The 19,038-nt window shown below is 39.6% G+C and overlaps 1 protein-coding gene across 6 annotated transcripts in view; it reads left to right on the forward strand.

Moving 5' to 3' along the window:
* Window positions 1-1,703: 1,703 nt before the first annotated feature.
* The window catches only part of INPP5F (inositol polyphosphate-5-phosphatase F), a 77,162-nt gene continuing 59,827 nt past the window's right edge, over window positions 1,704-19,038 (forward strand). Inside the window, exon 1 of one of the 6 annotated variants that reach the window (XM_064488489.1) lies at window positions 1,704-1,931. In XM_064488489.1, coding sequence (XP_064344559.1) covers window positions 1,835-1,931 — 97 coding nt within the window. In that variant the 5' untranslated portion in view covers window positions 1,704-1,834. The remainder of the gene's footprint in view (window positions 1,932-19,038) is intronic. The other 5 variants (XM_064488488.1, XR_010381997.1, XM_064488487.1 and 2 more) reach the window with 5 other exon arrangements.

Genomic DNA, 19,038 nt, shown 5'->3' on the forward strand with positions numbered 1-19,038 from the left:
CTGATGGTTCCATTGAACTGTCTTTCACAATCTTATCTCCATTATCTTCTTTGTCCAAGTCACATCACAAAGATTTGTCATAGTAATCACTCCTGTTGACCTTTATGTTGAGGTGTCTGTACAGTTCAAAAGGCATAGTACTGGGTGGGAAAGGATAAACTGGGAATTTGATAATTGCACGTCTAGGGGAGTGATGGAAATGTTAGCTATTTTGATTATGTTGGTGGTTTCCTGGGTGTATACATCTACCAAAATTCATCAAATTATACATCTGAAAAATGTGTAGTTACTGTACAGGAATCATACCACAATAAAGGTGTTAAAAAACAAAACAAAACACACACAAAAAAACAAGAGGCACAGTACTTATCAGAGATTCCAGGACAGTTTGTCATCATGGGACTTTCTGTGCTATGGAAATTCAACAGAGAAATCAGTGTGGGCTGGAATAATTAGTAATGCGGAATTCCGTCCTGCTCCTGGGCCCTCTCACTTTTATCAAGCATAAGGTTAAAAGTATTACCTTGCTTTTCTTGTCTCCTACCTCGTTTTTTTCCCTTCTTCCCTTCTAGGGCATTAGAAAAGATAGGAGATAGAAGTAGAAAGACTCACTGATTCATAAATTGGGAGTGTAATTAAAGGTCATTTTAGTTTAACTACCATCTGAGACCAAGAGATTTCCCGAGATCACACAGCGAGATCACCCCTGAGGTAGGGCCTGGAACTTGGGGCCTGACTCCCAAGCCCCATTCTGTTCAAGATACCACCTGGCCTTTCAAGATACTCTGGAGGGCTTCCTCCTTCCACAAGAAGTTCTCCAGCCATTTTATCCTTGTCAAACTAGATCACTCTCACTTCTTTGACATTTTATGGTCTTCTCAGATGCATCCTGTTTAACTTGCCACACGACAGCTTATGAACTTTGCTCTCTTCCTCTTCCTTATTTAGAGCCCTGGGCTGCTAAACTTGTTTATATTCTATTGTTACATGCTTCTCGTTGATGTGCATTTATTGAATGTCTGCTGTTGTCAAACGTCCCAAGGTTCTACGAAGAAATACCAAAACAGAAGACACCCCCGCTCGGATAGTCTGGCTGGGCCCCTGCAACCATCCCAGTTCTCCTCGTCTGGGTCTCTGAGGGCCCGGGGAAGAGGGATTTCAGGCTGGATTTAGGGAGTCGGCCTAGCTTTTCTCAGGGCTGGTGAAAGTAACGAATGACCTGCCGGCATGGGAGGGGAGGCCCCAGGGGTGGGCTTCTGCTCCAAAGGCCGCAGGGGAGTAGTGCGCCAGCCTGCCTCAGCCAAGCCCGGGTTCTTCCCCCCAGCCCGGTAGCCTGGGGTGGGAAGGCGGGCCCGCTGGGGAAGGGGGCACGGGCCCAGCCGGAGGAGGAGGAGGGGAATGGGATGGGGAAGAGAAGAGGGAGGAGGGCGAGCCTCGGGGAAGGATCCAGGAGGAGAAACCAAGGAGAAGCTGGAGAAGGCGGCGGGAAAAGGCAGGAAGAGGAACTGAAAGGAGAAAGAGGCGGGGGAGGAGACTAGTAGGGGGAGGAGCCAGTGGGTGAGGATGGGGCGGGGCCTATCGGGGGCGGAGCCGGGGGAGAGGCCTCCACGGCCGCGGCCGCCAGGGCGCGTTCTCCTCCTGCAGGGCGGGCCGCCGGGGCGCTCCCTCAGCCGTCGCTCCCCGAGGCGCGCGCGGGCTCTGGCGGCCCGGGCCGACAAGGACGCCCGGCGCGGGCCGCCGCCGCTGGGGCCAAAGGGCCAAGGGGCCAAGGGGCCGCGGAGTCGCGGGCGCGCCCGGGCCGCCGCTGCCGCCTCTTTCAGCGCCCGGGGCCGGCATGGAGCTCTTCCAAGCCAAGGACCACTACATCCTGCAGCAAGGCGAGCGCGCGCTGTGGTGCAGCCGCCGCGACGGCGGCCTCCAGCTCCGACCGGGTGAGGCTGGCGGCGCGGGGTCGCCTTGGGCCGGTGGGGGGCGAGGAGGGGGCGCGGCCGGTGGGGGGCGAGGAGGGGGCGCGGCCGGGCCCCTCAGCCCCGGGCTGCCAAGCGGGCGCCGCCTGCGGCCCTGGCGAGCGGAGCGGGGCGGGGCGGGGCGGGCGCGAGCAAGGGCGCGCGATCTGTCATTATTTCCTGATGGGAGGCAGTGCTCGCCTCGCCCCTGCCCCTCCGCGGGGGACAAAGGGCCGGCGACCCTCGTCGCTCCGAGTGCGCTTCCGCGTTGAGATCTGCTCCGCTGCACCCGGGGGCGGACTCGAGCCTAGCCGCCCGCTGTCAGGGTCGAGCCGGCTCCCACCAGAAAGTTGGAGCGAGGTCCCCTCGCCTTAAAGGCCTCTTCCACTCTGGAGTGGCCCCTGCCATGTCCTTCGAGGCAAGTGCTGGGTTCGAATCCCCATCTCAGGCCAGGGGCGATCGCGCCAGCTCAATGGATCGTCCTGCTGGAGCTTCACTCCCTCTTGACCTGACATCTTATTATTAAAGGCGTGACTTCATTCTGGTTACCTCATAGGCACTAGATTTACAGCGCCTTTTCTTCGACTTTAGTATTACAGTGAAACTGTACTGTAATGTTAAACTTCTTAAATATTTTTGTGTGAGTCAACAGTGTGCGGTACAGAACGTCTTGTGGGTCCATGTTTGGGTGTCAAGTAACCTGTTATGGGATGCCTAAGTCTACAACAATTAGTTTGTGTTAGGAAAACTAGGTCACAGTGGTGAGTTAAACAGGGCAGCCCTTGCCCTCAGAGAGCTGACAGTCCAGGGGGCGGTTTCCTTTGAGGAGGTTCAGTAGCATCTCCCTCTTTTAGGTTGCCAGTCCTTTTCCCTAATCACCGCAGAGATCTTTTCATTTTAGAAGTGAGGGAATGGAGTTCTTTAAAGAAGTAGCCAGAGCATTTCAGATTTACTTGTAATTCTTGTATGTAATCTACACAAAAGAGTTACATGGTATGAATTGAAAAGTAGAAAAGGTACAAATGAACTTTTCATATATTTCACAGCAGTTACCATTTATAGGAGGGTTGCCAAGTACTTGTTCCCTTAATATATTATTCCTGATCCTCACTTAACAACCTTACAAAGCAGGTGGCGGTATCCTCTTTTTCAGGTGAGAAGACAGGTTTGAAAGGTTGAGTAACTTGCCCGAGGTCACAGAGAGTAGAATTGACCTCCAGAACACTTTCCGGTCGGTCCCGCTTCTTGCTTAGGAAGACCCGCTGCTAGTTGCTTTGCTAGAGCAGTGAGGGAGCACTTGTTTGGTTTTTTTTCTAAGTGCTGAGTGCATTTTCTTACTATTTCATTTTATTTCCCCTATTCAGAATGGAGGAGAAACGACTGCATCCAGATAAGGTTCTTGATAATCTTGGGATAGAAATTGTTGTAGATAGGCTAATTTTGGCCAGCCACTAGTCACTCTCTTCTGTGTTGTTTCCTGATTTGATCACTTGCCCCGTCTTTTCCCCCACCTCCTACTCCCAATGTTTGTATAAGGCTTCAAGTACAGCCTGAAGAAAGGTAGATTGCAGAATTCTCCAGGCTGTCAAAGAGCCAGCTCCCTGGATTCTGTGAGCTTAAAATTAACTACTACAGGTGCTTGGAACTTGGCATCATCTCCAGCTCGTCAGACAGAACACTTTTCTGTACCTTATTTTGTTACCTATAAAATGAAGGTTGGGCTTTTTAGTCCTTGTACATAATGAAATGTTTTTAAAACAATATCAATTTGTAAAGTGTTCAGTGTACCCTCCTGGAGGATAAGAATTGACATGTTTCATGAAAAACAGTCAGGAAATCCCTAGATGGTCAACTGTGTATTGGGGCAGTGAATTGAGACATATATAGAGGTGGACACCCTCTTTCTCTTAGCCCCTAAGATTAACAGAGATGAGCCAATTTTGTGGAATTACATGGAAGAAGGTAAGGTCCTGGAGATCATCTGAATAGAAGGAGTTTTAAGTGAATTATTTGTCATTTTGTTTGGTTTGTTTTCATTTTTTCTACACAAGAACCTCTCCATTTCTAACAGCTTTAGAGATAAATTACTCCCCTCAAGTGAAGTCAACTCTTCTAGGAAGCTGGCTAGTAGCTTACCTTTCAGTGGAAGGATACTTAAACCCATACTTCTGAGCTAAAAAATAAAGAAGCTCAGATTAGCCACAGGTTTAAGCCTTTAAGGAATATTCATAGGGAAACTGGGCCTAGGTTTTGGATTAAACCATGTGGTTTGAATTACCATTTATATATCCAAAGTCCACATCAGAAGGCAGATTAACATTTTTTTCTGAGTAAAATGGCTGTAGTCTTTGCAATTAAGTTTATTTCACTTCTTAGGATATAGCCAACCACAGCCTAAAGTAGACCAAAATGCAGAGGAAGGAAGAGGCCATTATCTTTCAGAACTAACAGCCTGTTTTGATCTTGAGGTGTTCAAGTTCATATAGCCAATGAACAAAAAATCCCATGCACTTGACTTTACCAAATAGTTTATTCTACCCAGTACGTGAGATCTTTTCTAAAGAATGACTATTTAATAATGGTTTTTAAATTGCTGAGAATGCTTTTCAGATCTTTTCATGTAGAATCATTTAAAATTCTCTATTTTATTGGACCATTTCCTTCTGCATTGTGGCCAGTTTTGCTATTGTTTGTAATGAAAGCGTTTAAAATCTTTCATTGTTTCCTGTTGGTTACTCAGCTGAGTAGATTACTGACCAAGTCCTTTTCTTTCCAAAAGGCAGTATCATAAGGCCAAAAAAGCCTGTGAGCATTGTGATTTTTGTTTGTGGCTATTGAATGATCTAAAACAGAACTTTTCTTTTTTCTAGTGACATCCGAAGAATCAGTATTGATATTTAAAGTTAAAATGACTGTTTCTTTAGCCTGGAATGTTTGCTACTGTTAGTCTCTTTTCCTGCCTGATTTATTTTGTAAGACCCAGTTTGGATGCCACCTCCAACCCTATGCTCACCGTAGCCTGCATCCCTGGGGCAGAATTCTTGGTCACCCTTTTGTGTTTTCAGGTGCTTTTAATTTTCTTTTTTTGGCAGGGGGTAGGTAATTAGGTTTATTTATTTATTCACTTTTATTTCTCTTTATTTATTTTAATGGAGGTACTGGGGATTGAACCCAGGACCTCGTGCATGCTAAGCCCACACTCTACCACTGAGCTATACCCTCCCCGCTCAGGTGCTTTTTACACTTGGTACATGCTTTGGTTATAGCCCTTACTGTATCATATAATAATAGTTTGCTTTCTTTCTTCCCCAGTGGACATAGCATTCCCCAAGGCAAGGACCTTATTCTATCATCTTGGTATTTTGGGGCCTTACGGTGCTTAGGACACAAGAAGGCATTTTTGGTTGAGTTGAGGTGAATTAAATTTGAGTCCAAGTTTTCTCTCAGTGATATCATTGCCATAAAAATAGGATGTTGTGTTATGCTTATTACTCAGTTTAGGCCCTGTTTTGAATATCTTCTAATTGGGGTGGAAAATCTCTGACCAGCTGGATAAGGAAATAAATGTGAGGAAAGGTGCATTTCTACTTATGTTATTTTTCTGTCTGATTTAACATTACTTTTAAAAATCTGTGGTGGTATTCCTTCTTTTCTTTTCTTTTTTATGTAGATTATTTTATTTAGTTCTCATTTAATCTTATTTTCTTCTTTAACATTGTTTAAGTTTTTTCTCCTAGCTGAGCAGTTGAGTATTTTTTCTGGTCTTTCCAGTTTTTTAAGGGTAGTGAATAGTCTGTTCATACTTAGACCTGCTCTTAGGTGGTTGCTTATGTCTACTGCAAGGTAATGACCACCAGAGGAAAACATTTAGATTGGTTTATTTTCTATGAGGGAAAATGATAAAGCACTGTGTAAACATTCAATAATCTCCTGAGAGTGGAGTTTCACTATCTGAGACTAAGGATTGTAATTTAAAGACTTAAAAAGGAATATAATACAGTCCACTGTTGGGAAAAGGTGATATGATCTTATCTCTTTGGTCGTAAAATTGCTTCCACTAGTCCTCGTGGCTTTGTCTGATATGCTGGTGTTATATAATTTACTGCTGCGTGTTGCTTCATTCTATTCTGAGACTGAGTGACCACAAAAGGATGGCAAAGCATCTGTCATACACATAACATTCGTAAGCATGTAAACTATTTAGAGAGAGATGAAACTTTGAATGATGAGTACCAGTGAACATTTTTGGGAGGGGATACTAGTTATCCAGAATTCACCAAAACATAAAAAACTATTCCTATTTTTCTTATTTTTTGATAATGAAATTATACTTAGTATGTCACATGAAAACGTTTTTAAATGAGAAATTACAGAATTGAAATCTACATAGAACTTTTTTTTTCTTCTGAGGAATCATTTTATAAAACTATATTCAGTTTAGAGTTTTGTGTCATTTGGTATTTACTTTGAAAAAAAGATTTTTAACTTTATCTTTTTACAAAAGTCATGTTTGTTAAAAATTCACAAATTACCATGACAAAATATACTAGAGCATTTTAATTTAAAGATAATTATTAAATATATTGTAAAAATCTTTTTAACCATTTTTGTTGTTGAATAACCAGGTATTTTCCTAGTGTTTTTAGTCTTCAGTTTCTTTTAAGTAAGTGGCTTACGAGTTTTATGCCCTGAACACTTCTTACCCCATATTTAATATTTTTAACAGGGTAGTAGTTGGATTGAATAAGTCTATAAACTTACTTTTATGAACATTTATTATTATGCATGCAAAATAGAAAAGACTAATCTTTCCAAAAAAATTTTCCCCTACTTTGGCTTAAAAAAAAAAAAAGATAGTCTTTGTAGGGTGACTGATGACAATTTTTGAAATCAAGTTTTATAGACAGGGAAGTTTTTGTGCATTATTTTGTTATCTGTGTTGTCACCTGAGATTAATAGTAGCTAATAATGGCAGATTTTATTTATTGAGCGTTTTTCTGAATCAGACACTGTTCTAAGCCCTTTATGTGTACTGTTTACTGTGTATAGTATACCTCAGGAGGAAGATTTCTTTTTTTTAAACTCTCATTTTACAGATGAAGTAACTGAGGCACAGAGAAGTAATTTGTCCAAGTTCAAAGAATAAGAGGGAGAGCCAGACTTCTAACCTCACCAAGTTTTTCTCCATATTGACAAAAAATATTTTATAAACCATTCTACCTTCTTGACCACAAAGTTATAGGACTTATATTTTTATGGGTAATATCTGAAATGTATCTTTATCATACTCATTATAGTGAAGCCTATGTAGAGAATAAAGTAGCCTCTGAAATGTCAAAGCATGCACATTGAGGAAGGGTCTATGTAGGAGGAAAGGCCGATGGGACTATTTGTTCTTTGACCTTTCACCTGTCCTGACTCCTTTCTTGCAAAACTAGTTTATATAGTTACAGAGAATATTGTTATATAATAGATTGACTAGTCTTTCCAGTTATGGTCAGTTTTTCAGGTTTCTCTTCTTAAGTTTTTAGAACATCTGCAGGTTGAGGGGGTGGGGAATGGATAGAGGGTAGATCTTGGAGCAGAAACATTGATATGTACTGGATGGGAACTATTTCAGCCAGCGGTGAGCAACCTGAAGCCTTCCCAGTCTAGCTTTGTAAGAGTTCCAGATCCAATTTCACAGGTATCCTTTCAGAGCACATAGAGCAGAGAGGGAATGGAGGGGGAAAAGTCTTTAGGGCAACCACCATGAAAAGGGGAGGGACCTTTGTAGAATCACTGGTTCTTAGATGCTTATGTTCTGACCAGACCATGCCAGCAGAGGCCAGAACTTGCCAAAGGCTGGCTTCAGAGAGACAGTATCCAGGCCTTTAGGGTAGAGCATGCAGGTGCCAGAACCCAGATGCCCTGACAGCTTGATCTTTCGGGATCATGGTTACATTGGTGCTGCTCCAGGATGCCCAGCAGCACGGCTTCCCCTTGTCCTACCTGCCCAGCCTACCTCAGCCCGAGCAAGGAGAAGGAAATGTAGATTCACTGCTGTATCCCTAGCACCTGGCCCACTGCAGGTCTTTTGTAAAAATTGTATTGAAGAAATTGAAGTAATTCTAGTTCCTGCTTGACCTGTGTACCTTTGGCAGGCAAAGAGGTTGTTGGGAGGATTAAATGGAGAACATAAAAGTGAAGACTAGAGTGCTGCCTTTCTTGCCAACTTAAAAAAGTACTAATTTCTCATTGCCCTTTTATTCAGTAGAGTCTAACTTTAAAGTCTGTGGGATTAGAAAATCTGTTCTTTTTGAATGAAAATAAATGAGACCCAAAGACATTTAAATTTTTCTCTAACTAACCCTTATGCCAAAAAAAAAATTGCTTGTTGCTGATTTTGGTTTTTATGATTTATGACAAAATTAACTGATATATTTGCAGGTGGAAACTAGACTATTGAAAATCAAACTAGTTTGGTTTGCTATTGATTCAGTGCATTCTCAGAGCTACAGTCTAACCTTGGTGTGGTTTTATGGGGATTTAAATGTGCTAGATCTTTATAAGCTGTACTACTATCTCTTTGTGAATCTTTTTGTAAACTGTTCTAATCCTGTTCAAACATGTTTTAAAATTTAACCTTTAAAAATCTAGTCTTGCAGACACAAGTCTGCGAAGTAACAGCAATGTCATAGAACCTCTAACAAATTACTCATTAGCTGGGCTAAGTCATAATCACTATGTGTCAGCCGACCATAATTGAGCTTGAGAAGAATATTTGAATTAGGGTATGTTGAATAAAATAGAGAAATAATACATTATTTTGTCAGTAGCTGTTGATAATACGTTAAGTAACGTATATGTAGTATTTTAAAAGTGAGGATGAATATAGAACACATAGTTACAGTACTATCACAACACATACTGGTAGTATCTTAATTAAATACTGTGCTCTGTTAGGATGACTCATTTTCTGGTTGCCATGAGACCCTTAAAGGAACTGTTCTCATTCACAAAAAAAGCACCACTTCTGCCTACTTTCTTTGGTAAGGCTGGTTGAGTGAAGTACAGGTTGATTTTAGGTCAGTGTTCCTTGTTTTTTCTTTTCAGCTACCTCATTTTAATTGCAGATTCTTTCAAGTTTAACCTTGAATTTCTTTAACTTCATAGTGGGATATCTAAAAGCATTTAAAGTACATTAATTTTTCTTTATGAAAATCAATGAATCTTATTCTTTGAAACAGCTTTTTATACTGAACTTCAAATTTCAGTTTCTGCAATGATCAACATACATAATTTGAAATAGTCCTAACATCTAACTGAAATATTTGGACATTTTAAACATGCTTCAATGCTTTTTCATTTTAGTTCTTGCACGTATAATATTAATGATGCTTTACAGTATCATTGTACATTGTTTTTATGTGTGATATAAACGTTCTTCGCCTTGTTTCTGGCATAATAACACTCCCCTTCCTCAGGGAACAGCTGTGGTGGGCAAACCAAAGAGTTTGGCAGTTTCTAGTTTGCTAGTCTTTCTCTAGGCAATTGTGCTTCTTGACTTTCAGGTTTGAGCTCTAGTAGCTATTGCATTTCTGCCCCTTTGCACCTTTCAAATACTCCCTTTTCTCAAAGAAACAGCCACCTCCCACCCTCGCAACTAATTTAGTATTCTGTTTCTTTCTCCCTCCAAATTATGTCAAGTCTGAAATTCTGTGATGTCATTTATTTATTCTTTCAACCAACATTTACTGGAGACCTGTTTACTGGGCATTGTGCCAAGGTAAAAAGATAAATAAAACACTGTTTCTACCCTAGCTGAGGTTGTGGTCCAACAAGGCACAGGCGTACACAGGATTTTGGAGTGACAGAGATTGTAATAGCACTGTAAGACTGAGTTCCATGGGAGATTTGAGCTGGGTCTTGAAGTTCGAGGTCTCAGTGTGTTCTTCCAAGATGGTAAAAATCTATTTTTCTTCCTAGTAAAGAAAATGGGAAGAAAGGTGCTCTTTTATTTGATTCTCTGAAATTTTTTCCAGCTATAGTCTGTGACCGTTTCTCTCTCACTGAAGAGTGGAAAACCCTGGAAGAAACAGGCTGTATGACTAGTGGACTTTTAACGGACTTTTTGTTTGTTTTACCAGAAATAACTCTGTATGCACAATGCCTTTGTTCTAATTGGGTACTCAAAAAAAAAAAAAAAAGTTTATGAGAATAAATAGTGCCTAACTTGCCAGACTGAAACAGAACGGGTTCTCCCCTGTACCTCCCACCCAACAGGACACTCTGCTATGGCCCTTGTTTGATCTAGAAGCAGTTCTTCATTTGAGGCCAATTAAAATGGCAGATCCTAGACATGATAGTGGGTTTGAAGGGAGAACTTTTTGTTGATAAGGACCTACAGTGGCGGAGTGCCTATACAGACAGTTATAGAAAGAACAGAATAAGTTTTGGACAGAGTTTTCAGGATAAACTAGGAAATTATTTAAACTTCAATGGGGACAAAAGTTGCATCTATTTTATGATTGAAGTGCTAATTTTATGCATCCCAGTTATGAGCTCTAAAATGAGTTAAGGAAAATACCAATTATTAGCTCCTCTGTGCTCTTATTTAGCTCTCAGAGTACTATTTCTGAAAGATATTGAAGGACAGTTTTGGGGAGAGCAGAAGGTGAAGAGTAGTACATTCCAACACATTGTTTCTTAGGTGATGATGCATTATGACTTTGTTACCCAAAGATTTATCTAATCCTTCTTTGAAATGATTATATTTCAACTTCTTAAGGTAATGAGTTTGGGAAATTCTAATTTAAGCTGTACTTCTTTTCATTTATTCCCAAGCCATGTTTTTTAAATCTGTCCCCAATCCAGAATTCTGAATATGCTGTAAAGTCCACATCTTTCATAATTTTCTATATTGTCATCAGACCCTCCCAGGACCCAATTACATTGTCTGACCTTTCATGAAAGTCTTTTTCTTTACTTGCCCTCTGTCCTTTGAGTTGCACTGGATCTTTCTTGAGTTGTGACAATTAGTACTTTATGCTTCAGATAAAGAATCATAACAATTTTTAGTTTGGATGGTTTAGAGTTTAAAAAACAATTTCTAATACCCTTCATGATCATGATCAAAACTTTGTGACTCTTAGATCCCTGTTTTAATAGAAAAGTCTAGAAATTCTTAAGATCCTTTTCCTAGGTAGTATATCTCATCTTTTAACTATTCTTTGGGTTTTTGAAATGTATCTTTTTATACCAGCTTACATCAGCTTTTTGCCAACTGACTATATTATGAGCTCCTTACGCATTTTATAGTAATTGATTAGGTGAACGGTTTAAAGTTGTACATGGCATAAGCATCATCTTTGAATCAGCTGGTAGGATAAAACTAAGCTACTAATGCAGATTCCAACTAGTAAGCTGTAATCACCGAGAACTGGATGTATATTAGAATCACCTGGGGGAGAGTTACAAAATACCTATGCCTGGGCCCCACCCTAACCAACAGAATCAGAATCTCTGAGAGTTGGAGCCCAGGCATCTGTATTTATAAAGCTGTTTTTATAAAGATGGTGAGATATATATATGTATATCTGTACTTATATCTGTATTTATAAAGATGGTGAGAATGAACAACAAGGATCCAGGGCCATTGAGCTTGAGTTCACACTGGGAAAGCAGCAGCTGCTAAAAGGTCTAAATTGGATTAGCTCTTTAGCTTGCTGAATGCTGGAAAATAATTACTGTTAGAGAGTTCAAAGAAATGTGTGTTAAACTTTGCATTTATAAGTTGGCACCTGAATCAAATGATTTCTTAGCCCCTTTTTTTCCCCCTAGCCTAATTAAAATTTGAGAACTCAAATACAGATGAGCTAACCATTGGACTTTTAGGTCCTCATTGTAGAACCCTTTTCCTCATCTGTTTGACCTGGTATTGGTAATTGTCTTTTCAGAGCAATAATATCCTTTTGTCTTCTGCAGGAAATGAAACTTGGGTTTGTTTATTTATGCATACCCCGACACCTTTTTTTTTTTGGACACAAGTGAAACTGCCTGTAAACTTCAGCAGCTGTGCAAAACCCAGGCTTGCTCTTGGACTGAGGGAGCACAATCTCTCTGGGCTCTTGGAATGAGTGACTCATGCTGTCTGCAGACACACAGTACTTAATCACTTGTTTTCTGTGTACCAGGAAGAGGAGGGCATATGAAAATAGAAGCCACATACTGCCAAATGGATCTGAAAAAGAGTGGAAATGTTGACCTAATGGGTCAAACAATTGAGCTGATGACAAAACACTTATGTCTTTGGGTGTATGTTACTCTAATGATTTCACTAATTAAAATCTGGCATTATTTCTAAAATGCTACGTTTTTGTAGTTTGCAAGCAACTCTACTCTTTAATAGATAACTATGATAATCCTAAAATTTAAAACCTGTTTGCAGACTTCAGATGTTTCTCTTCTGAATTTTTGCACCACATGGCAATATACCTTTCGAGGGAGGATTAAAAGCAATATATTCGTTGGTGCAGATCAGTTACGTGGCTGTTCTTTGGGGACGGGTGGTATAAGCCCCCTGGCCATTTTCTCTGCCACTCCAACACCTTCTGCCCCAAGAGTAGCCGTTAATAATGGTGACAGGGTGTCCATTACTAAGCATTGTTGCTACATGTGCTTAGACTAATGTGGTCTATACATGTCCCCTGTACAAACAGACTCTGCTCTGCTAATGCTTTTGTTTATTTTTGTTTCCTTAGTGAAGAGTAACATTAAAAAATACACACACATACATTTTGAAGTGTCTGAGACAGCGAAATCATAGCAACTCAAAAAGACAAAGACGCGCTGAACTCCCTTTTTGGGCTAGTCATGCAGCCTGCCTCAGGCCATCCTCCATTGTCTTGTCTCTTGTCTCTATGTTGGTGTCAGAAGCTTTGGGTACCTGCTAGAGATTTTAAGATAATTTAAAGTTTCCCAGAATTTTTAGTTGTCTTTCATTCTGAGAAATCACACGGTCATCATTTTTTGTATTTATGGAAAGAGAAATGCTTTCATTATTAGAAGTGCTCGTTATAGCAAATATTTGTGTTTTGGGACTTAAAAAAAATAAAAACTTGATATTAGTCTTATTAAAAGTCAAACAAAATAAGCAATTGGTAGGAGACATCATTTTCCAATTCACTCTTCCTTGCTTGCTTCTGGTCATCTATTCATTTGGTTCAATAACTATTGAATGAATGCCTGTCGTGCGTCAAACACGGTGCTGGGTGGCAGGCCTACAGTGGTAAACAAAATAGGCCTAGAATTAAATAAACTGATAGAAGGGTTGAGACTTAATAGTCTGTCTTTTAATTGGTTAGTTGAAACTGTACATATATTATAATATTCAGTATGAGTTTTTTCTACCTTTTAGTCATATTTTCCATTTATTGGGCTGCTTCTCAGGGTTGGTTTTTTTTTTCCCTACCACCTTTTACTGTCTCCTTTCGGATAGTTTGAGTTTTGTCAGATGCCTTTCTGTTGCTAATTAAAAGTTACCTATTCTATTTTTTTGTTCTTCAGTGGTTTCACAAAACTTAGGACCCATACTTATTTTCACATGTATGGCTGAAGTCTACCAATGTCTGTGTCTTTTTCCCAAGCATAGTTTAACCTGCATTTATACTCTATTAGATTTTCCCTCTCTCTCGTGTAAGGGGTTTACGGGAGGAGAGGAAACTGGATGTCATGCCAGATTTGCCATTTGGAGCTGAACTGGTTGCTAGGCCTGAGACTGGATACCTAGTTTTGAGATCTGTTTCACATTCTGAAGAAACAAAGTTCTGAGGGCATATCTAAGCATTGAGATATTTTCATAAAACATGTATTACTCTGAGAAGGCTTTAAGGAATTATAGCCTTACTGTAAGATTTAATATAAAAAAACACTGTCGGAGTTGGATTTTTTTCTTTTTCATCCTTTCCTTTATTTTTTTGAAGCCATACGTAAACCCTTGAAATGAAAATCTATGGAGAGACTGATTGGGTGGTAGGAACCTGGAATTTTAAATGCATATACTTTTCCCAACTTGAGCTAAAAGTTGTTGAACATTTATGTGCCAGACATTGTGCTGTTACTTTAATATAATTCACTAATCCTCATAAAAACTCGAAGTTAGATGGTATTCCCATTTATGAAAGAGGAACTCGAAGTTGAGAGGGGTTTTGAGACTGCAGTAGAGCTAGGACTTTTCCCTCAGGTCATGAGACTCAGGCTGTGCCCACATGTCAGTCTCTTGACTCTGTCCAGCCTTCCAGTTCCAGACTCAGCCCCACGCCGCCCTTGTGCACAGTCCTGTTTGTTACCTGGATCTCCAGCTTCAGGCTTGCCCTTTCATATCTATCCTCTACACATTGGCCATAATGTTTAACCTTAAATGCAGATCTGCCCTCTCTGGAGGAAATGGCTCCTGAATAGGTCCCTGTTTGGGTTTACAGCCTCATTCTTACAGCATCCTGCCTTTTACCTTAGGACCTTTGTTAACAGTATGAAACTGTAGAGTCCTCATTGCATTTGATAAATATTTGAGTGCATGTTATGTGTTACACAGCCTGCTTGATGTAGGGCCACCAAGGGCTCTTTTCATGATCCAGATTGGGGAGGGCTTGGGCCTGGAAAAGGAGAGCAGCAGTGAGAATGGAGAGAAGTGAAGCATTCATCAGATATGTGGAGGTAGAATCAACGGGACTTGGGGAAGAAGAAAGCATTTTGGATGGCTCCTAGGTTCTGGCTTGTGTAGCTGGAATGATAGTAGTAAGCTGAAAGCCCCATACAGATTAAAAACGAGAGTATTGCTTCTGAGTAATTACACCTGGTAGGGAAGCTTATGGTGTTAGAGGTATGACAGAGCTCTGGACTGAGAGTGGGAAATGCAGTTTTGATTTTAACAAGCTGTGTAGTTAGTATTGGACACTTAACCTCTACCAGCCATAATCTTTATCTTTGCCACTTTGAGTCTGAACCCTTTTAACGTGATTCAGTGCAAATTATGACTCCAACTTTCCTCTCCATTCTGTGTCATATGTTCGTTTGTCTGTTCAGCATTTTTGAGCCTGCTGTGTGTTATGCACTGGGAACGTAAAGCTAAATGAGACTAAGTTTCAATGAGTTTCCTGTTCTTGATGAGTTTCCTGTTCAGTCCGGAAGACAGGCAAGTCAAGAATTAGATGCATTAAACCAAAATGAGATGGCATGATGGGAATATGAGCAGAGTTCAGAGGGGCCACAAAAGGGAGCCTGATCAGTTCTGCTGGGTGGGTGGAGTGGGGAATGTGTCAGAGAACACCAGTGACCCTTGTTCTGAGTCTGGAATGAACAGCAGGCCAAAGTGGGTGGGGAGCAGCATTCCAGGCCCAGCCTGCACACACTTCCAGATGACTGAAGGAAGACCAGGATGCTGGGGGTGGGGAGACAGTGGGTGGGTGGACAGGAGCAGCCCAGGCAGGGCCTTACGAACCTTTCCAAAGAATTTGGACTTTGTTTCTAAGGCTGTGGGGAGTAGGAGAAGTAATATCATATAAACAACGTTGTATGTTGTATGTATTTGTATGTATTTTTTAATGCCTAATGTATTTCTCTCATAATATTAGACAGTGTTAAACAAGACTTTAGGGCAGAGAGCATTATTTGAAATAAAGGTAGTTGCTACATCCTGATAAACAGAGCAATTCACCAGGAAGATATAATAATCCTAAATCTGTATGTGCCTGACAACATCATCTCAAAAAATATGAAGCAAAAATTAAGAAGGAAAAATGAACAAAGTATGAGTTTTTTTTTAAAAAGCCCTCTCAAACTGTTAAGCCATCAAAAAAAGTTAGCAAGTACATAGAGCAGTTGAACAACATAATTAACAAAGTTGATATAACAAGCCCTCACGCCAAAGTTAAATAGTGTGTTCATATGTTTTAACATCATGACTTGTTGAACAGACACATATATACATATGTACCAGAAATAAAAGTTTCATGAAATGTTCCCCCTTACGTGGTGTAATTTTCCTCTTTTCTATTCTGTTTCATTGCTGTTAATGCTGATCTCATTATACAAAATTGATCTTATGACCCACTGATGGATTGACACCCCTTTTCTTGAAAACACTAAGAAAATGTACATGCTTTTCAAGCATACACAGAACATTTACAGACTGACTTTCTGGATTCCCGTCACCATGCCAAGCATCTGGTACTTTTCTTGTTCTCCCTCTATCCTCCATCCTGCTAAAGCAAAGATGACTTTGACTCCTATTTTTCCTGAGTCAAGGCCATTTGATACATCCATCTGCTTCTCTTCTCCATTTCTATATTTAGCCTTTTTCATCTTCTCTTCTAGATTTAGAAAAAAGTAGTATCTTTCCTTTCCAAGGTTAAGTTTTACACCTGTACTTTCGATTTCATCATCTTTTATTTTTTCCCCCTCCTGTAATGTCTCCTCTAGTTCTTATACATAGACAGTTCTCCTTGACCATCCCATTATGAACTCAGTCTCAATGGGCTTAACTGGTTCTCTCTCTGGAACTCAAAGACTATCAGTGACTGTTATTTTTAGTCATTAGACCACAAAACTCGGTCATCTTTCTATATTTTTTTTCCAGTGAAATTTTAGTTTTCTTGAATGGCTGATGTATTTACATGGTTCAAAGTGCTAAGGATGCAAAAAGGTATTATTGAGGTAAGAAGTCTCACCCACCTTTTCTCCCAGCTGCTGCACACCCTGCTTTTCCTCCCTTGCTCTCTCTTACTCATCTGTGTCCTCCTCTTCTCCCTTCCAGGAGAGAATAGATGTTTCAGTGTTATTTTTTAATTTACTCTCTTCCTGTCCTTTGTATAGCTTCCTTTGAGGTGTTTCATGTTAATCTCCTGTACATTCTTTACCTATTACCCACCCTGCTCCCCAATCTACCATGTCCTTTCAAGCCAGTATTCTTGTAATAACCTTCTGGGCCCTGTCCCTGTTCTGTCTTCCTCTCAGTGCTGTCAGCTAATCTCTGGCTGAAGTCTTGTTTTACTCATGTCATTATCTGCCTGCTCAATTCTCCAGGAAGTGAGGCTTACTAGTCTTTTATTCAAGTCTCTCTACCATTGGCCTCAGTTTACTTTTTCCAGTCTTATCAATTCATATCTCCACCATACTCATTGGTCTTTTGATCTAGACTGTTTGCTCATTTATTTTTATGACTTCTTAGCCTGATAACAGTGCCTGGTTCCTGGCAGGTACTTGATAAGTGTTTCCTCAGTGAAGGGACCGATTCCAGAATAAGCCTTGTACTTTCTTTCCCTTGCATTGTTTTTCTTTCTGATTTCCTTGTGCTTGAAGTTCCATTTCCTTTATGTAACTGTCCTTGACAGCTTTAGCTCTTTTTCATCCTCCTCCATATTCCTAGAGCTCATTTGGTGCTCAAGGGGTAGAGTCTTACTACTTTGGTTGTTCATCTGAGGTCAAGGTGCAGTTACTGGTAGCTGGAGCTCTTTCCTTAGCAGGAGCGATCTGTGTTGGCAGATGTTGAGAACTGGTTTTCCTAACAGGGATTCTGGACTACTATTTGAGAAGAAATCAGGGTACTTTTAGTCTGTATACCAACAGGAATTCCAGTGGAGTCAGAGATAGATTTTTATAAATTAACAGAGATAAAATTAGTAAATGCGTAATTGATAATGATTTTATAAATTAAAAGAGAGATAAAATTAAACAATTGATAATGGGTAAGGAAGAACTTAGATAACAATGATAAATAAAAAATGATAGATAATGAAAAAAATGATTTGTGTAAACATTTAAAACAAAATATGCAAACATACCAAAAAGCTGATGTCTTTAACAGAAAATAATTCATAAATCAATAAGGAACCTAAAGAAAAAAGGTTAGAAGATACGAGTAAGAAAATCATAGAAGAAACATAAGCAACCAATTTCATAGTTGTTTACTATTACCAGCAATGGAAAGAAAATAAATATCATTTAGGCAATGGATGCCACCAATTTAGGAAAATTAAAAGAGAAATTCTAAATGATGGCAAGCATAAGAAACATTTTCATATGCTTGTGGCAGAAATCTAACTTGGTATATAACCTTTGTAGAAAGCAATTTGGTAATACTTGAAAGCTTTAATTTTTTTTATTCACTAATTTTATTCCTAGGAATCTGTCCTAAAGCTGTTAATTTGGGAGGTAAATAAATATTTGTAAATGTTTATCATTTATCATAGTATTTTTTATAATAGGGGAAAACGAAATCACTTAAATGTCCAAGAGTGAGGAAGTGCTTCCTTAAGTGGAAAATTAGACAGCTGTGAAGTTATAATTTTAAAGAGTATTTTAAAAACATAAGAAAACACTTATGAAATATAAGAAAAAAGTTAGCGCATAATGCTGTATTTGTAGTAATACATTTGGATATGCACACAAATATATGACCTGAAATGTAGCAAATATGTTATCTTTGGGTAGTGGGATGGTAGTGATAAAATATTTTTTTCTAATTTTATACAGTATTATTTTTATAATAAGAATACATATACTTAAAATGTAAATACTGTCTTGCTGATTAGTTCCATATATAGGTTCTGAGGGAAGCACTGTAGTTGGTTGGTTAAGAGCACAGGCTGAGTCAGGCAGACCTGGCTTTGAATTGCAGCTCTGCCCTTGATCTGTTACGTGACGTGGCCACCTTACTTTTCTAAGGCTCCGTTTCCTCCTTTGTGAAATGGGGCTTCTAATATGTAACTCATAGTGTTGTCAGGATTAGAAATGATAATATGTATAACAGCCTTAAACAAAATTAATCCCTTATTTTACTTTAATTCTTGGAATAAAAAAGAGAAGTCAACTTTTTTTTTTGCCTCCCATGAATATATCATTAACAGCAAAGATGTTCAAGATACAGTAGTCAAAACTCAAGTGAATTTGGAGACGAAACTATTAAGTCTTTTGTAATTACCTCCATGAATTACAGATTGATGATAAATTTCATTAAAATAGAATTTAAATGGTAATAATTAAAATGTAATTTTAGTTTTTTGCTATCAGAAATACTGTTTTCATTCTTGCTTATCTTTTCCTGCTGTTGAAG

The sequence above is a fragment of the Camelus dromedarius genome, chromosome 8 (assembly GCF_036321535.1).
Source record: "Camelus dromedarius isolate mCamDro1 chromosome 8, mCamDro1.pat, whole genome shotgun sequence".
Taxonomy (NCBI): domain Eukaryota; kingdom Metazoa; phylum Chordata; class Mammalia; order Artiodactyla; family Camelidae; genus Camelus; species Camelus dromedarius.